Source organism: Quercus suber, unplaced genomic scaffold, assembly GCF_002906115.3.
Source record: "Quercus suber isolate HL8 unplaced genomic scaffold, Cork oak 2.0 scaffold_547, whole genome shotgun sequence".
In the NCBI taxonomy this organism is placed as follows: domain Eukaryota; kingdom Viridiplantae; phylum Streptophyta; class Magnoliopsida; order Fagales; family Fagaceae; genus Quercus; species Quercus suber.
This window is the reverse complement of record NW_027069995.1, coordinates 346834-366077: the sequence shown is the minus strand read 5'-3', so window position 1 is coordinate 366077 and position 19244 is coordinate 346834. Positions and strand designations below refer to the sequence as shown.

At 34.0% G+C, this 19244-nt stretch overlaps 1 protein-coding gene across 1 annotated transcript; it reads right to left on the bottom strand.

Annotated features, from left to right (window-relative positions):
* Nucleotides 1–11: 11 nt before the first annotated feature.
* Nucleotides 12–5234, bottom strand: LOC136063609 (uncharacterized). The gene has a single exon (XM_065764241.1). The coding sequence runs from the start codon at nucleotides 5232–5234 to the stop codon at nucleotides 12–14; it is 5223 nt and encodes a 1740-aa protein (XP_065620313.1).
* Nucleotides 5235–19244: the final 14010 nt, after the last annotated feature.

Genomic DNA, 19244 nt, shown 5'->3' with positions numbered 1-19244 from the left:
TCGCTTGCGTTTTATTGATAGTACTTCCTCAGGTGCTCCACATTCCAAGGATGCTCTAACTTCCTCCCATCCAGTGCTTCCAAGTAGTAGGTCCCCTGTCTTTTGCAGTTGACGACTCTGTAGGGGCCTTCCCAATTTGGTCCCAACTTTCCATGAGCCGGGTTCTTTGTTGCCAAGGAGACTCTTTTCAGAACGAGATCTCCAACGTTGAAACGCCTAGGCTTCACCATTGCATCATACTGTCTAGCCATGAGGTTCTTGTACCTTGCCACCCTTTGTTCAGCATCCATCCTTACCTCGTCTATGAGATCAAGATTCAAACGGAGTTGTTCCTCGTTGTCTTTGTCTTGATACGCTGCCACTCTATGATTAGCCATGTGAACTTCTGCTGGTATAACTGCTTCTGTTCCGTAGGCTAATTTGAAAGGAGTCTCCCCTGTAGGAGTTCTTGCTGTCGTCCTGTACGCCCACAAAACACCTGGTAACTCATCTGGCCATGCCCCCTTAGCCCCCTCAAGCCGAGTCTTGATTAACTTTAGCAAGGATCGGTTGGCAACCTCTGCTTGGCCATTAGCTTGTGGGTGGGCTGGTGAGGAATAGTGGTTTCGAATTCCGAAATGCAGACAAAAATCTCTAAAAAGTGAGTTATCAAATTGTCGTCCATTGTCTGATATCAGCACCCTGGGCACTCCAAACCTGCATATAATATTCTTCCACACAAAGTTTTTGACATTCTGTTGTGTAATGTTAGCCAAGGATTCTGCCTCTACCCACTTGGTAAAATAGTCAATACCAACCACGAGGAACTTCATTTGTCTCACGCCTAGTGGGAATGGTCCCAGAATATCCAATCCCCATTGTGCAAATGGCCAGGGGGCCGTCATTGGAGTTAAATATTCTGATGGTTGTCTGGGGACATTGCTGAATCTTTGGCATTGGTCGCAAACTTTGACGTAGGCCTTAGCATCAGCTTGCATGCTAGGCCAGTAATATCCTGCACGGACGATCTTGTGGACGAGTGATCTGGCTCCTGAGTGATTGCCACACGCTCCTTCATGGATTTCCCTTATTACGTAGTTTGCTTCGTCTGGTTCCAGACATCTAAGGTAAGGCTGGGAAAAACCCCTTTTGTATAGAACCTCGTCCATTAGAACGTACCTGGCTGCCTTTACCCTTAGCTTTTTTGCCTCGTCCTTTTCTTCTGGGAGTCGTCCATCTTTCAGGTACGACACGATTGGAGTCATCCAACTCATCTTGCCTTGCACTTGTTGTACTTCTGGAATGTCTACACTCGGCATATATTGAATTTCATCTACCTCGTCTACAGCCTCACTCGCTGAGGCTTCTTTCGCCAGAGCGTCAGCTTCCATGTTTTCCTCCCTTGGGATTTGGACGAAGTTCACTTCTTCAAACTTCTTAGTAAGGCGCACTACTCTGTTCAGATACTTTTTCATTCGTTCTTCCTTGGCTTCAAATACACCATTCACTTGGCCTATAATTAGCTGAGAATCTCCCAGGACGAGGAGGGACTCTGCTTGGACTGATCTGGCCAATTCCAACCCTTTGAGGAGTGCTTCGTACTCGGCTTCATTATTGGTTGTCTGGTACTGCAGACGAACTCTGTGTTTTAATTTATCTCCCTCTGGAGATTGCAACACCACTCCTACTCCTCCTGCATATTGCGTAGACGAGCCATCCACATAAGCCACCCATCTGACGCTTTCCTTCTCGTCCGTATCATCACAATCTAGAGTAAACTCTGCGATGAAATCTGCCAGAGCTTGAGCTTTGATGGCATGCCTCGGTTGATACTTTAGGTCAAACTCACTGAGCTCGACGGCCCATTGGATCAAACGTCCTGCAGCCTCCAGTTTGTTCATTGCCTTCTTGAGTGGGTGATCTGTCATGACATTAATAACATGGGCCTGAAAGTAATGCCTCAATTTCCTGGAGGCTGTTATCAATGCGAAGGCCAGTTTTTCCATCAGTGGATATCGTCCTTCTGCTCCTCTCAATGCTCTGCTAGTATAGTATACAGGCCTCTGTACCTTGTTTTCCTCTCTTACCAATGCTGAACTCACAGCATGCGGGGTGACTGCCAGATATAAATATAACTCTTCCCCTTGCACGGACGGGCTTAACAAAGGGGCCTTGGTAAGGTACGACTTCAACTCCTCAAATGCTTTCTGACACTCTTCCGTCCACTCAAATGCTTTTTTAAGAACTTTAAAAAATGGCAAGCATTTGTCCGTAGCTTTGGAGACAAATCGATTGAGGGCAGCGACCCGTCCGGTAAGTGACTGGACTTCTTTAACATTGCTTGGGGGTTTCATATTCAATATTGCTTGGATTTTATCAGGGTTTGCTTCGATTCCTCTGTAGGAGACCATGAACCCCAGGAATTTTCCTGATGATACTCCAAAAGCACATTTACTAGGGTTCAACTTCATATGGTAATGCCTCAATGTATTGAATGTCTCCTTCAAATCGTCCAGATGCCTTTGTTCGTCCTGAGTCTTTACCAACATGTCGTCTATATAGACTTCCATATTCCGCCCGATCTGTGGACGAAACATAAGATTGACCAAGCGTTGGTATGTTGCCCCAGCATTTTTCAAACCGAAAGGCATTACTTCGTAACAAAATAATCCTTGACTGGTGATGAAAGATGTCTTCTCTTGATCTGCCTCGTCCATCCGGATCTGATTATACCCCGAGAAAGCGTCCAAGAAACTGAGTAACTTGTGTCCCGCAGTAGAATCTACCAGCTGATCAATGCGTGGTAGCGGATAACTATCCTTTGGGCAAGCCTTGTTTAGGTCAGTGAAATCAACACACATTCTCCATTTGCCGTTCGCCTTTTTAACCATAACAACGTTGGCCAACCACTCAGGATAGTATACCTCTCGAATGAATTTCGCAGCAATCAGCTTTTGAACTTCCTCCTTAACAGCATTCTCTCTTTCTGGAGCAAACACCCTCTTCTTTTGCCGCACTGGTTTCATCGAAGGACATATACTTAGACGGTGGGTAATGACACTGGGATCTATGCCCGGCATATCTTCGTGACTCCATGCAAACACGTCCCTGTTCTTTCTCAGAAAACAAATGAGATTTTTCTTGACACCTGCTTCCAAATCTGCCCCAACCCGGGTACATCTCTCCGGGTTATTGTCGTCCAAAGAAACATCTTCCAACGCTTCAATAGGTTCTGCTACAACTTTCTTTTCTTCAATAGTCATCGTTTGTACTTGTTCGTCCATAGCCAACATGGCTAAATAACACTCTCTTGCCGTTAGCTGATCTCCCTGTACTTGGCCTATTCCATGCTCCGTTGGAAACTTGACTGACAAGTGGTACGTGGATGTTATGGCCTTCCACCTATTCAGAGTTGGCCTTCCAATTATGGCGTTGTAAGAGGACGAGCAATCAACTACAAGGAAATTTACCTCCTTGGTAACTTGCTGTGGATACGCCCCCACCGTCACTGGTAGTGAAACGCTGCCCACAGGTTGTATTTTCATTCCACCAAACCCCACTAGAGGGGAGCTTACTTGCTGCAGCTGGTCTCGTCCTAACCTCATTTGCTGAAAGGCTGGATAATACAAAATATCCGCCGAACTCCCGTTGTCTATCAACACCCTTCTAGTTTTGTAGTCAGCAATGAGGAGGGTAATGACGATAGCATCATCGTGAGGGTGGTGGATTTTCTCTGCATCCTCGTCCGTGAAGGTGATCGTCTGCTCGTCCGTACTTTTCTCCCTTGGCAATCGTCCGGAGAGTTGGACGTTTTGTACTGCTTTCAAGTACGCCTTCTTTGACTTGGACGACTGTCCTGTAGGACTCCCTCCCAGGATGATCCTTATTTCTCCCAGCGGTGGTCGTGATGTTTCCTCTACCTTCGCTTTCAACTTCTCATCCTTGTGATCTCGTCCAAGGAAGTTCCTCAACTTTCCTTGCCTGATGAGATTTTCAATTTGCTGCTTCAAATCAAAACATTCATCTGTATCGTGCCCGTGATCCCTATGGAATCGACAATATTTGTTTCGATTGCGTTTGTTGGGATCTCCCTTCATCTTCTCTGGCCACTTTAAGGAAGGTTCGTCTTTAATCTGCATTAGGACTTGCTCCAGTGGCACATTCAGAGGGGTATACTGTTGACTTCGTGCTGAAGGGCCCGCTTTCTTATCTCGGTCTCTCTTGTCTTCCGTCCGTCCCCTCTTGGGACGAGGACCTTGCTCTGGCTGACGCGTTGTGTTGGCTTCAACTTTCTCAACTCTCTTCCTCTTCTTGGCTATGATAGCGTCCTCTGCATTCATGAAGTTCTGGGCCGAATGAACTAGCTCGGCCATAGTTTGAGGTGCTTGCTCATACAACTTATGTATAAATAGATCAGAATGAACGCCATTATAAAATGCTGCCAGGAGAAGTTTGTCATCCACCTCGTCCACCGCCAAGGCATCCCTGTTGAAACGCGTGATGAAAGACCGCAAACTTTCATTCTCCCCTTGTTCTATGGTTAGCAAACTGGACGAAGAACGTTTGTGCCTTTGCCCTCCAATGAAATTGTTAACAAACAATTTGCTCAGCTCCTCAAAGGACGCCACTGTATTAGGAGGTATTTTGCTAAACCACACCCGTGCTGGTCCTTTCAAAGTAGTAGGAAAAGCTCTGCACATTATTTCGTCTGGAACTCCTTGGAGATGCATAGTAGTTTTAAAGGTGGCAATATGGTCAAAAGGATCTCTCGTCCCGTCATAAGAATCTAAAGGAGGCATCTTGAACTTGGGTGGTAAGGGATGGGCATTGACGGACGCCACGAAGGGGGAATCAGTTCTGTGGACCAAGTCTTCCACAGGGTTTGTTTTCCTCATGTTTTCCCTCATTTCGTCCATTACCCTTCTCATTTGATCCATTTCTCTTTCCAAGTGAGGTACCCTCCGTGAAACGGTACCTCTCGATTGATTGTCAGTCTCAACATTCCTTTCCTCCTCTTGACTCTGTGCCTGTTCTCCAGTGTTCCGTTCATGAGGTTGTTTTCTTAACTCCAGTTGCCTAACCAACTCTTGGTTTTGACGAGTTAGTTCCGCCATAGCGGCAGCCATGGATTGCACATGTTGAAAAGATGGCGGTTGCATGGTAGGTGCTGACTGACGGTCTCGGTGAGGGTTACTAGAAGCGTCCCGACTATGTTGAGGGCCTGGACTCGTTGCTCTAGATCTTGTCCGAACCATTTCAACCCTTGGTTGAAGAAAGAGACTATAGAACTCAACAAAGTCTTCCCACAGACGGCGCCAACTGATAATTCCAAAGGAAATCTGATAGATTCAAAGGAATTCTAAGGAATCAATGGGCTGAAAAGTCTCCGGATGTTCTTGATCTAGTAAAATGAGTCCTGAGAAAACAAAGAAAATCAGCAGAGAAGACCGGTGGTGGCCGGCCTTTGATTCTCCGATGGTAAAGTTAGAAAACTGGGGGATAGGAAAGCTCTCAATGCTTAATGTTTCTAAAATTCTCTCCCAGAAAAAGAAAGAAAAAAGATCCCCTTACCTCTGCACCGAAAGGCCTTTATATAGCAGTAGAAATCAGTTACTTCTGCTAATCGTTGTAGAGTTTGGAGGATTCAGAGGGTAACTTCCTTAACTGCTACAAAGGTTACCTCTTCAGAAACTGCGTTGAGACTCGAGCGATATAGCTTTTGGTTGAAAGGGTGCTTAGTCCAGCTGTGAATTGACCTCGTCCGTCATTAATGAAGGACGAGGTCTGGCTCTTTATTAACCCATCTCGTCCGTCATAACTGAAGGACGAGATACGCAGCCCGCTCGTCCTACAATGGACGAGCATGCAGGGGTAATGGTGGTAATGGAGGGACAAGGGTATTGAACACAGCTCTGAGCACTGATGTGGACGACCATAAGGATGAGTATTTGAACTTGGATATTTTCTGGCACCATCAAAATGTATTGTAAAGTGATGTATTAAATGTTATAAAATTGGTTTTTTAGGTGTTAAATGCTAAAATTTTTAAAACTCTTGATGAGAATGCTCTTACCTAAAAATAAATGACATTTTACTTGCCCATTAAGAAGTTTAGGCAATGAAAGCACCGAATGCTTGAGTTTTTATTCCTTTTAGGGTCTGTTTGGGATCTGCTTATTTTACTAAAACTAAAACTTTTTACTAAAAGTACTGTAGATAAATGTAAAAGTTGAAATAGTGCAATGAGACCTATGAATAGTAGCAAAAATAAACTGAATAATAAAATAAGTTTGCAAAAATAATTTTTGCCAAACAGACACTTAGGAGGAAAAATATCATACATTGCATTTTGATAGAATTTAATTTAATTTATGTTATTTTCAACTTGTAGTCAATTTGATTTCTACAGTTAAATCACATAAATTGCTTACATTTTCTTGAACTTTCTTAACAACTAAACACAAAAACATAATTCAATTTTACCAATTTCAAATTCTGATACACACATATTTCAAATTGGTATTTAAAATAAATAAAAACCAAATTTGGACCCAAAATAATTACAAATTGAAAATAATAGGGATCGAATTGAAGTAAATAATAGGGACCAATTTTCACCTCTTCTTTATGTTAGAACCTGTTTTCTTCACCCTTGTGTGTGTGTGTTTGTTTCTCAAAAAAAAAAAAAAAAGTATTTTCGCCTCTCTTTTTTCCCCTTGATAAACATGCTTACTTGTTAGAAAACAAGTAAAAATGGTTTTTTTTTCCTTTGGTTGCTATCAAGGGTGTCCACAACTCTTTGAGCATTTGATTATTATAGGAAGGAACCTCGTGGGAGTAACCTTAAGATATACATTACTTCTGGTTTCTTAATTGATTAACCTTAAGATATACATTACTTAAGATAGGGAGCAACCTTCAATTGAGCTTCTGGTTTCTTAATCATTAGACCAATAACTCTAGTTTCTTAATTTTACAAAACCCTTACATTTTGATTTTTTTTTTTCTCTTATTCTTTTATGTTTTTTATGTTTTGAGGGGAGAGAGACATAAGTGAGAGCAAAAATATATATTTAGCCTCATTTTTAACAGAGGTGGGTAATAGTACCCTAACTGAGCTGACTTTAGGTGGGTAAAGTGTCAAATTTCAAATTACGAGTAAGTAACTTAAATTTCGACCAAACCATAGGTAGGTAAGTTGTAATTAGCCCTTATTTATTTTAGTAGTTCTAAAACTTGATCTTATATGATGTGCAATTGTCAAGTAACCTAACATAATTTTTGTTCTTTTATTTTCACTACCTGTGTTATTAATAAATTTTAATTATATTTTGAAATAGTTTCTTCATGTGGCATGATACAAGTCTAACAATTAGGACCAAGAAATCGTGCAAGTATATTTGGCTTGAAAATTTTAAGTAAATTTTACAAAATATCAAACAAGGTTTATTTGAGCAAGGGCATAATTGGCATGATCTGATTATCACACTTTTTTTGGAAAGATGCATAAAATATAGAAGATATGTGTATCACGTGTAAATCTAAAACAAAATATCTTGTTATTTAGATAAGTTGATAGGAAAAAATTAGAAAATTTATGAGTTTAAAAGTTTCATAAGGTATTGGAGGGAATTAATATGAATGATTGTCTCAGGTATATAACTAATCAGTAGACTGTATAATGCACGAAAAAAATTAACATTATATAATTTTTAATTTTGTTATTTAAATATGAAATATGAAATTTGATAAATATGATAGTTAATAGATATTTATTATGCTTGTATTTGTATATATTATTATTTTTATTCTTAAGAATTGCTTGTGCTTGTGTTTACATATGTACTTATATATTTTATTATTTAAAGAAAATATGATGTACGTGGTTTTAATGGAGGGTTTAAATATATAATAGAATTAAATTATATATATGAGATGAGTTCAAGTTACACTTGGTGTAAGTTTACAAGAGTTACATCTTTTTTGGACCTTTGATTTATATTAGATCTAAGGCTGAAAAAAAACACTTATAGTCATGTATTTATTGTTTCCTAGAAATAAGTAACTAAGTCATTAACTCTTGTTATTAAAAATAGAAAAATAAAAAAACAGCATTAACTTCTGCTCTCCATCATCATCTTCATCTTCATCTTATCTCCCTCTCTCACATGGTCTTGTGTTCTACATACTTTCACCCTCAACAATGGAAATTAAGGGCGAGTTCAAGAAACAAGTGAAATTTTTGTTATTATTTTATGTCTGGGAGTGTTTGAACGAAGAAGATACGTGTTTTGTCTGGAATGTTTGTAGGTGTAGGTGACACAGAAGATACGTGCTGATGGTGGTTAATGTTGGTATGTTAGTCATGCTGAATTGATACTTTGTTTATGGGACTTGTGAATGCATCTCACAGGCTCATCAAATGTTGGTGGAAGATGTATCTTGGCATTCAAAGAATGAAAATTTGTTTGGGTCAGTGGGGGACAATTGTCATTTGATGATTTGGGACTTGTGCACAAACCAACCCGAACAATCTATCAAAGCTCACGAAAAAGAGGTAACAATAATAATAATAATAATAAATTTCACTTATTTCCTAAACTCGCCCCTTAATTCCATTGTTGAGGGTGAAAGTACATAGAACACAAGATCATGTGAGAGAGGGAGTGAAGATGAAGATGATGATGGAGAGTAGAGTTAATGCTGTTTTTTATTTTTCTATTTTTTATAAGAAGAGTTAATGACATAGTTACTAATTTTTAGAGAACAATAAATACATGACTATGAGTGTTTTTTTCAACCTTAGATCTAATACAAATCAAAGGTCTAAAAAATGTGTAACTTTTAAAAAGTTACACCATGTGTAATTTGAACCCATCATATATGTTAAAGATATACTAACCCATTAGCATAGGCCTAAGCTTAATTCTACTTTGTGTGAAGTCAAGTCTCCTACTTGTATTAGAAGTCTATTAGTCTAGGGTTTAGTCTACTATATATATCCATATGTTATAATTCATTGTAACACAGGATTTTTACTACACTATAATATATTATTGATGTAGCCATTTAGAGTTTCCTTCGTGGATGTAGACTGTTAGGCTGAACCACGTAATCCTCTTGTGTTATTATGTTCTATGTTTTATGTTTTCGCTTTCGCATCCATACTAGCATATTTAACATGGTATATCAATACTAATATTTAACAATATAAAATTGTGATTGAAAAACTTGTGTCACAGGTAAACCAAAAGTCAAATATCTTTTATTTTATACATGCTATAAGGACTTGTACGTTGATATTCAAAGATGATTTCTGAGAGTGGCAAATTGATAATCGGAGATAAAGAATAGCATGGTTTGGATACACAAATAAGAGACTTGAATGGCAAAAGCATAGCAATATGATTTGGATACACAAATGAGAGACTTGAATGGTAGTCTTGAAAATATGTAATCTTGAAAATATGTTCTCAACCAAGTCTATATGTTGCATAGCCATGCCTTGCAAATATGTAGTCTTGAAAATATGTTCTCAACTAACAGGTTTAAACTAACAGGTTTAAGATCACAGACGTTAAACTAACAAAACGGCCTAAGTCTTGTTAGTCTAGCGAAAAACTTAAACATATATGTTAGTTCCTAACTTGATGATGTGGGACTCAAGTTCACCTTTTCTTTTGAGAGGAATTAGTTAGTCAAGTTAGCATTGAAATTCTAGTGTACCAACAGGTTTAAGATCACAAACGGTAAACTAACAAAACGGCCTAAGTCTTGTTAGTCTAGCGAAAGCTTTAAACCTATATGTTAGTTCCTAGCTTGACGAAATGGGACTCAAGTTCACCCTTTCTTTTGAGAGGAATTAGTTAGTTAAGTTAGCATTGAAATTCTAGTGTACTAATTCTTAAGTTAGTATTTGAGTTATTCCGAATGTCTCATTAATTTGTATCTAAGTCAGTAATTCTTAAATTAGTATTTGAGTTATACCGAATGTCTCATCTCTTCTTATTTTGGATTTTATAATCAATACATTAATTTGTATCTAAATAAGTAATTCTTAAGTTAGTGTTCGAGTTATAATGAATGTCTCATCTCTTCTTATTTTTAATGGGCAAGTTGTAAACGTAACACAAAAACTGTTGTAAACCAAGCTATAGGGTTTTTTTTAAGCACATCAATAAGAATTATACCAATAAAAATCCTTAAAAATTCTAATACATATATTTTTTAGAAATTTCATTATGTATTTTATCTTATTTTAATAAGATATCATAATTTAAAAAATGAAAAATAAAAGTGACGTTGTATATATACATCATACTTGCACCATATAGCTAAATATTACAACTTTACAAGTTGTACAACATAATTTTTCCATGTGACTCGCTGTAGGTAAATTAAAATTGTTTATATATTCTTATCCAAAAAAATATATATATTGTTTATATATTTTACTTTATTAATCTCTATTATCAAAGATATATTTAATAAAATTAAAACAAAATTTCCATTAAACTCAAATATCAAAAGTTTCAATAAATTTAAAAGGACTTCATTAGTTATTTTAGTAATTCTAAAACTTGGTCTTATATGATGTGCAATTGTCAAGTAACCTAAAGTAATTTTTGTTCTTTTATTTTCAATACCTATGTTATTAATAAATTTTAATTATATTTTGAATTAGTTTCTTCATATGGCATGATACAAGTCTAACATAGTATTAGGACCAAGAAATTGTGCAAGTATATTTGGCTTGAAAATTTTAAGTAAAATTTACAAAATATCAAACAAGGTTTATTTGAGCAAGGGCATAATTGGCATGATTTGATTATCACACTTTTTTTGGATAGATGCATAAAATATAGAAGATATGTGTATTACGTATAAATCTAAAAAAAAATATCTGGTTATTTAAAATTTATGATTTTAAAAGTTTCATAAGATATTGGAGGGAATTAATATGAATCTTTATCTCGGGCATTTAACTAATCAGTATACTGTATAATGCACGAAAAAATTAACATTATATAATTTTTTTTTTATTTTGTTATTTAAATGTGAAAAATGAAATTTGATAAATATGGTAGTTAATAGACATTTATTATGCTTGTATTTGTATATATTATTATTTTTATTCTTAAGAATTGCTTGTGCATGTGTTTACCTATGGACTTATATATTTTATTATTTAAAGAAAATATGATGTACATGGTTTTAATGGAGGATTTAAATATAGAATAGAATTAAATTCAATACATACATACATATATATATATATATATATATAAAGAAATGATGACATATAAAATTGTGATGCTTGAGAAACTTGTGTCACAAGTCAATTAAAAGTCAAATGTTCTCAACCAAGTATGTATGTCTTATAGCCATCCTTTGCAATCCCATATCTTCAAAGTTCCTGGCTTATCTTTAAATACATTAATTTGTATCTAAGTCAGTAATTCTTAAGTTAGTGTTTGAGTTATACCAAATGTCTATTTTGGATTTTATAATCAATACATTAATTTGTATCTAAGTCAGTAATTCTTAAGTTAGTGTTTGGGTTATAATGAATGTTGTTAGTGCAAACACAACAATAATGGAAATAATACAACGAGAAACTGAATAATACTTCTGAATATTATTAATGTAAAGAAAGAAATTCCATAATACTATTTGGACTGAGGTGCGGCACTCGCTATCTTTAAGAAGATTCAAGCCCTTGGTTGGCTAAACTTTATAACGGATGCAGACCTTCTTTAACTTGTCTCTCCCAAGATACAACAGTCCAACAAGTGTCGTATGGCTAGAACGACCTCTGCACAAAGTGTTCAAGCCCAAAACTCCATAAAAAAGAATACCCTTCCTTGCCAAGAACTTCTCTATTTTTTATTTTTTAGTGTATATTACTGTAACTTGGATTGGGTCTGAATGAGTCTATTTATAGGCTCAATGGGCCTCACGAAATTACTACCTATTGGACTGAGGAGCGGCACTCGCTCTCTTTAAGGAGATTCAAGCCCTTGGTTGGCTAAACTTTATAACCAATGCAGACCTTTTCTGACTTGTCTCCCCCAGAATACAATAACCCAACAAGTGTCGTATGGATAGAATGACCTTTACACAAAATATTCAAGCCCAAATCTCCACCAGAAAGAACACCCTTCCTTGCCAAGAACCTCTCTAGGTTTAATTGCTGGATATTAATTATTCTGAATGAGTTGTCAAGTAGGAACATTCAAAAGGCTAATTCATTTCCATTTTTGATACCTCCACCCTTCACCTCCCCCTTGCGCACATATCTAGCCCAATATCTGAGATAATTCATGTTAGCCCATTAATCACCACAATTAAAAAGAATAAAATAGTCTCTTTCCTTTTCAATGTGGGATTAAACATTTTCACTAACTCCTCATCTTCCATATTGCTCCTATATCTTTACATTTATATTGTAACATTTATTCATTTTAATTATTTAATATTGAAATGCTCCAACAAATGTCTCATCTCTTCTTATTTTTAATGGGCAAGTTGTAAATGTAACACAAAAACTATTGTAAACCAAGTGTATATCAGTAAAAATTTATAGGGTTTTTTTAAGCACATCAATAAAAATTATATCAATAAAAATTCATATTAATAAGAATTTATACTATTTCAATTATTTGAAATCATAACTAATTAATTATCCATCATAACCATCACGCATCCTTAGCATGATTCTACAAGTACAAAGTTCTTATGAGGTGGGGTGGAGGGCAAAGGTTGGAATTCAATTTATCAAGAGGGAGTTTCACACACATATACATTTATATTAGGGTAGAGTAAAATTTATATCTTGTATAATAATTTTTTTAGAAAAATACTATCTGCCATTTTTAGTTAACTATCTATCTTTGCATTTTGAGGCCTAAAAACCTTTAATGAGTCATTTCTTATATTTAAATAATAATTTGAAATATGTGTAACATACAAGAAAGACATGTGTCTGTATCGTGTCGACTCCAATGTACTAGAGCACTGGTGCTAACCCTTATACATGAAATTATATATTTCTACTATTTTAAAAAAAAATTTAATGTACCAAAACTCTAATAGTGGGTTTAAATACATCATATAATTTAATTTTAATTAAATATAAATGTAATAGAGTAATAATGTGTATCTTCTCAAAAAAAGAAAGAAAAAAAGAGTAATAATATGTAAAATTGTGAGACCTCAAATTTATGTGGCAAAATATTATGATGTCAACCAAAAATCAAATGATTTTGATTGGTAGTAATATCATAATATCTATTGATGCATTCGGAATTTTGTACAAACCTTACATAATTATAGTAATTTCATCCCTAAAATCACTTTAAAGATGTCTCACCATATGAACATCCACTAATCCATTCATCGTTATTTGTACTTGCATCACAAAGGTTATTTAGCATCATGTGATGGATTGCTTAGTCTGCACCAATGTATCATACAATTAAGGGTTCAAAACCTAAACTCACTTGTAGGAACAAAAAAATATATATAAATATACACCAGCCAAAAAAACAAATATAGTAAGATTCAAATTTTTTACAAATTAATTACCTTCCCATACTCTTTTCACCCATAAGCCTAAAGTAGAAAAAACGACAAATGTGTGCCCATAAAGTCTTTTGGCTGAATATTGTATAAAATGATGTTTATTTGTTATATGGACACTGTTCAAACTTATTTAGGAAAATGAGGAGAGATGCAAACTTCGGTAATGCCATTGCCAAATTTCTGAGAAAAAGTAAGAGAGTGGAAAGAGACATGATTGGACAAAGAGGAAAAAAAAAATTGTGGCTATACCATTGCCGACATTAGGAGAGAGAAAATATTTACAATTATGAGAATTCAATAAAAAGAGGAAATTGAAATTTCAGCAACCATGTTGCCAAAATTTAGAAATTGGGGCTCACAAGGAGAGAGAATTAGTGGAAGGAGGAAAGAATTTGGTTGTGATTGTTTTTTGTAGTAATATCATAATATCTATTGATGCATTTAGAATTTTGTACAACCCTTACATAATTATAGTAATATCATCCCCAAAATCACTTTAATGATGTCTCACCATATGAACATCCATTTGTCCTTATTTGTACTTGCATCACAAAGGTTATTTAGCATCATGTGACGAATTGCTTAGTCTCCACCAATATATCATACAATTATGGGGTCAAAGCTTAAACTCACCGGTAGGAATAGAAAAAAAATATAAATATACACCAGCCTAAAAAAACAAAGATAATAACATTCAATTTTTTTACAAATTAATTACCTTCCCATACTCTTTTCAACCATAAGCCTAAAATAGAAAAAATGACAAAATGATGTTTATTTGTGATATGAATACTATTCAAACTTATTTTGAAAAATGAGGAAAAATGTGAATTTTAGTAATGTTATTGCTGAAATTCTTAGAAAAAGTAAGAGAGAGGAGAGACACATGATGTGACAAAGAGAAAAAAAAAATTGAATTCTAACAATACCATTACCGAAATTAGGAGAGAGAAAATATTTGCAATTATGGCAATTCAATAAATAAAAAAATGAACTTGAAATTTTGGCAACCATGTTGCCGAAATTTAGAAATTGGGGCTCGCAAGGAAAGAGAATTAGTGGAAGGAGGAGAGAAAATTTGGTTGTCATTCTTTTTTGTGGTAATATCATAATATCTATTGATGCATTCAGAATTTTGTACAACCCTTACATAATTATAGTAATATCATCCCCAAAATCACTTTAATGATGTCTCACCATATGAACATCCATTAATCCATTCATCCTTGTTTGTACTTACATCACAAAGGTTATTTAGTAGCATCTGATGGATTGCTTAGTCTCCACCAATATATCATACAATTATGGGGTCAAAACTTAAACTCACTAGTAGGAACAGAAAAAATATAAATATACACCAACCTAAAATATATATATATATACATATATATATATAATTACATTCAATTTTTTTACAAATTAAATACCTTCCCATACTCTTTTCAACCATAAGCATAAAATAGAAAAAATGACAAATGTGTGCCCATAGAGTCTTTTGGCTGAATATTATATAAAATGATGTTTATTTGTGATATGAGTACTATTCAAACTTATTTGGGAAAATGAGAAGAGATGCAAATTTCGGTAATGCCATTATCAAAATTTTGAGAAAAATTAAGAGAGAGGAGAGAGACATTATGTGATAGAGAGGAAAAAAATGAATTGTGGCAATACCATTGCTGAAATTAGAAGAGAGAAAATATTTGCAATTGTTGCAATTCAATAAAAAAAGAGGAACTTGAAAATTCGGCAAGGAGAGAGAATTAGGGGAAGGAGGAGAAAAAATTCGGTTATAATTGTTTTTGGCATATTTAGAACCTCTCAAATTAGGTGAGTTAATTAAGTTAAATATCAACCACTTGACTACGCTAAACTTTGTTGTTTGTAATGAAAACTAATTATATTTATTCCAAATGTTGATAGTAGCTACAGTTTCTTCTCTAAGATTTGTGGCTTTTAAAAAAAATTGGATATGGCTGCATTATCAATAAAATTATTTATTTTATTGATATATGCAGGCTGCATATATCAATAAAATAAATCATTTTTTTTTAATTTTTTTTATAATTAATATATTTCTATTTCTATTGTAAAATTTTATAATAATTAGTCTTCTCTCAAAATAGAAGATACATTTTTCTATAAATTAAAAATTATATGTTTATTTAGAAATTATGCCACATACTTGAAGTATTAATTATATTATCTCCTTTTTTTTTTCTAACTCGTGCAATATTTTTGAAAATTACTTAAATTTTAGTGGATAGTTTTTTAAATTAAGGTTATTAATGCTTACAAAATTATTATATTTTTTGTATTTAGTTCATATTAAATATGAATTTAACCTCTAAACTTCGAACATATCTGTTTTTTGTCATAATTATCCTTATTTAAAAAAATTTTGTTGAAATATTTAATTAATCTAAGAATAAATAAATTTATCTTTCAATACTGACAATAAAGTGTGGTGTGTTGTACAGTCATATCCAATTTTTTTAAAAGCTACAAATCTTAGAAAAGAAACTGTAGCTACTATCAATATTTGGAATAAATATTATTAGCTTTCATTACAAACAACAAAGCTTAGTGTAGCCAAGTGGTTGATACTTAATTGCCACAATTGCAAATTTTCTCTCTCTCCTAATTTCGGCAATGGTATGGCCACAATTCAATTTTTTTTTTCTCTCTCTATCACATCATGTCTGTCTCCTTTCTCTTACTTTTTCTCAGAATTTCGGTAATGGAATTACTGAAATTCGCATCTCTCCTCATTTTCCCAAATAAGTTTAAACTATGCCCATATCACAAATAAACATCATAACAATCACAACCAATTTTTTCCAAAATTTCTCCCCTCCCTCCACTAGTTCTTTCTCCTTGTGTGCCCCAAAATTTTCTAAATTTCAGCAACCCTCTCTATTCTTGCCAAAAACAATCACAACCAATTTTTACCAAATTTTGTCTCCTCACTCCACTAATTCTCTCTTCTTGTGGGCCCCAAATTTTTCTAAATTTTGGCAACAGGGTTGCCGAACTTCCAAATTCCTCTTTTTACTATTCCTCTCATATATCGGCAACTGAATTGTCACAATTGCAAATTTTTTCTCTCTCCTAATTTCAGTAATGGTATTGCCACAATTCAATTTTTCTTTCTTTCTATCACATCATGTCTCTCTCCTCTCTCTTACTTTTTCTCAAAATTTCAGCAATAGCATTATCAAAATTCGCATCTCTCCTCATTTTTCGAAATAAGCTTAAACAGTGTCCATATCATAAATAAACATCATTTTATACAATATTCAACCAAAAGACTTTGTGCCCATGGCTATAACGTTATTATTTACCCCCATAATATGGGTAAAGTTTGTTGGACCACTTATAAAATCATAATGGATGTGTCATTATTTTGACGGATCCACTACACTAAAATATTGAACCCAAACTAAGTCCCAATAATATAAAGACAAAAACACTATTTTGGTCCCTATATTTTGGCATTACAATTAATTTGGTCCTTACATTTTTGTAACAATCAATTTAGTTCCTGATATTTTCAAATTGCTACCATTTGATCCCTACCATTAACTCACTAACAGAAATTACTTATATGGTAAATGGAGTGCAAAGTTGGCAAGCTTGACGCTGACATAGATTAAAAAATAATATTTAAAAAATTTTAACTAACATTAAAAAAAAATACCAACTCACCATTTTAATAACTTCAAAATTCCACATCAGAAAAAAAAAAAAAAAAAAATCATTAAAAAAAAATACCAACTCACCATTTTAATAACTTCAAAATTCCACATCAGAAAAAAAAAAAAAAAAAAAAAGCCACAACTCTAAAAATAAAATGAATCTAAAAATCTAAAACTAGGGATTTTCTTTCGTTTTTTATTGGGTTTAATTTATGGGTTTAAGATGGTGCATATAAACAACTAAATTTCTTCAACTTGTTGTGGAATTTCTTTGTATTTTTGAGTTTCAACTTCGTGAATTGTAGGTGGGGTTGTATCCTGTAATTATTGAGTTGTTGTGGATGAGTGAATATGGGAATATATGCACTATGAGTTTGTGAAGTCTAAGCTTATGTGTATTGATGGATTGTTGGGGTGTTTGCAGATTTTGGATGTGTGTTTGGATTGCAAGATAATGAAAGAAAATCATCAGTTTTAGATTCATTTTGTTTTCAGAGTTGCGGGTTTTTTTTTTTTTTTTTACATAGCATTTTGTAATTATTAAAATGATGAGTAGGCATTTTTTTTTTTTGGTTAATAAAAAAAATTTAAATATTATTTTTTAATCCATGTTAGTGTCAAGCTTGCCAAATGTGCACATTATTTACCACATAAGTAATTTTCATTAGTGAGTTAACAATATGGACCAAATTAATTGCAATTTAAAAATATCAGAGACCAAATTAATTGTTATGAAAATGTAGGGATCAAATTGACTGTAACGCTAAAATGTGAAGACCAAAATAGTGTTTTTGCCTAATATAAATTGTGGTAAAAACAGAATTAGTAAATATAAAAATTTTGAAAAAAAAAAAAAAGAAGAAGAAAAAGGACTAACTTTTCTTGAAAAACCCTCCAAATATATGTCTAAGTAACTATTATCCATCAAGGACGAGTGGTCTAGTAGCAAATGTTTACTCACATGTGGTTCGGATTTTGGAACACCTTGGATTTGAATATTTTGGGAAGTGGGTTCTCAACTGCCAATTGACTGATACTGCTGAAACTTTGGTGGGGCTGGGATTAAAGTGAGAGAGTTCTCTTGGAATATTATAGTGTCTACAAAAGGAATAAAATGAGTCTAAATGCAAATGAGCGTACTGATATTTATTTACAAATTTGTAGCCCTTTTTTTTGTGTGGTAGAAACCGAATATCATTAAGCTAAGTAGAAACAGCAGTTATAGGCCTAAAATAAAAGCATGTCATAATATAAACCAATGTTATCATAAAATAAAAGTATACATAGGTCCATATATGGACTATACAAAAACAAAAGATCTTGACTTGATCCGAATCCCTTCCTAGCCATCGCGTCCACGTATTTGTTTGCTTTACAGAAACAGTGATTCATCCTCACTTGAGGAGTTTCGTAGCCCTTGAAACAATTTATTATACATCAACTCAAGAGTAACAACTTTACCCAAATGTCATATATATATTATACAAAATAGAAATTCTACTCTAACCTAATCTAAGTAAATATATGAATAAAACTTCCTCCTAAAGATTAATACGTATGTGAGAGGGTGTACCATATTATAATGTGATTACCCATTACAACCACATATTAACATCTTCTACTTGATTGCACCATAATTAACCATGATTGCATGCATTATGATACCCACAAAACAGGAAGAAAAAAAAATGGCATGTTATAATTAATGCTAATGAAAAATTATTATTGCATATTAATTACGAAGTGTACACATCATTCGCGTAACACTTGAGGAACGTGTATTCAAAACACAATTTCAATTATAAATTTAAAATTGTAAATCATATATTGAAAACACGGTTTTACAATTTAACTTAAATTATGGTTTGCTTTCAATTGAAATGTCAAACACACTGAATTTTTTTTTAATAACCTCTTTTTTTATATTATTATTATTATTATGTCAAAATTAATCATAGACGCCAGCTCTCTATAAATAGCTCT

What these genes read in the sequence shown, in the direction of transcription:
- LOC136063609 (XM_065764241.1), bottom strand. Translation starts at nt 5,234, where the DNA reads ATGGTTCGGACAAGATCTAGAGCAACGAGTCCAGGCCCTCAACATAGT.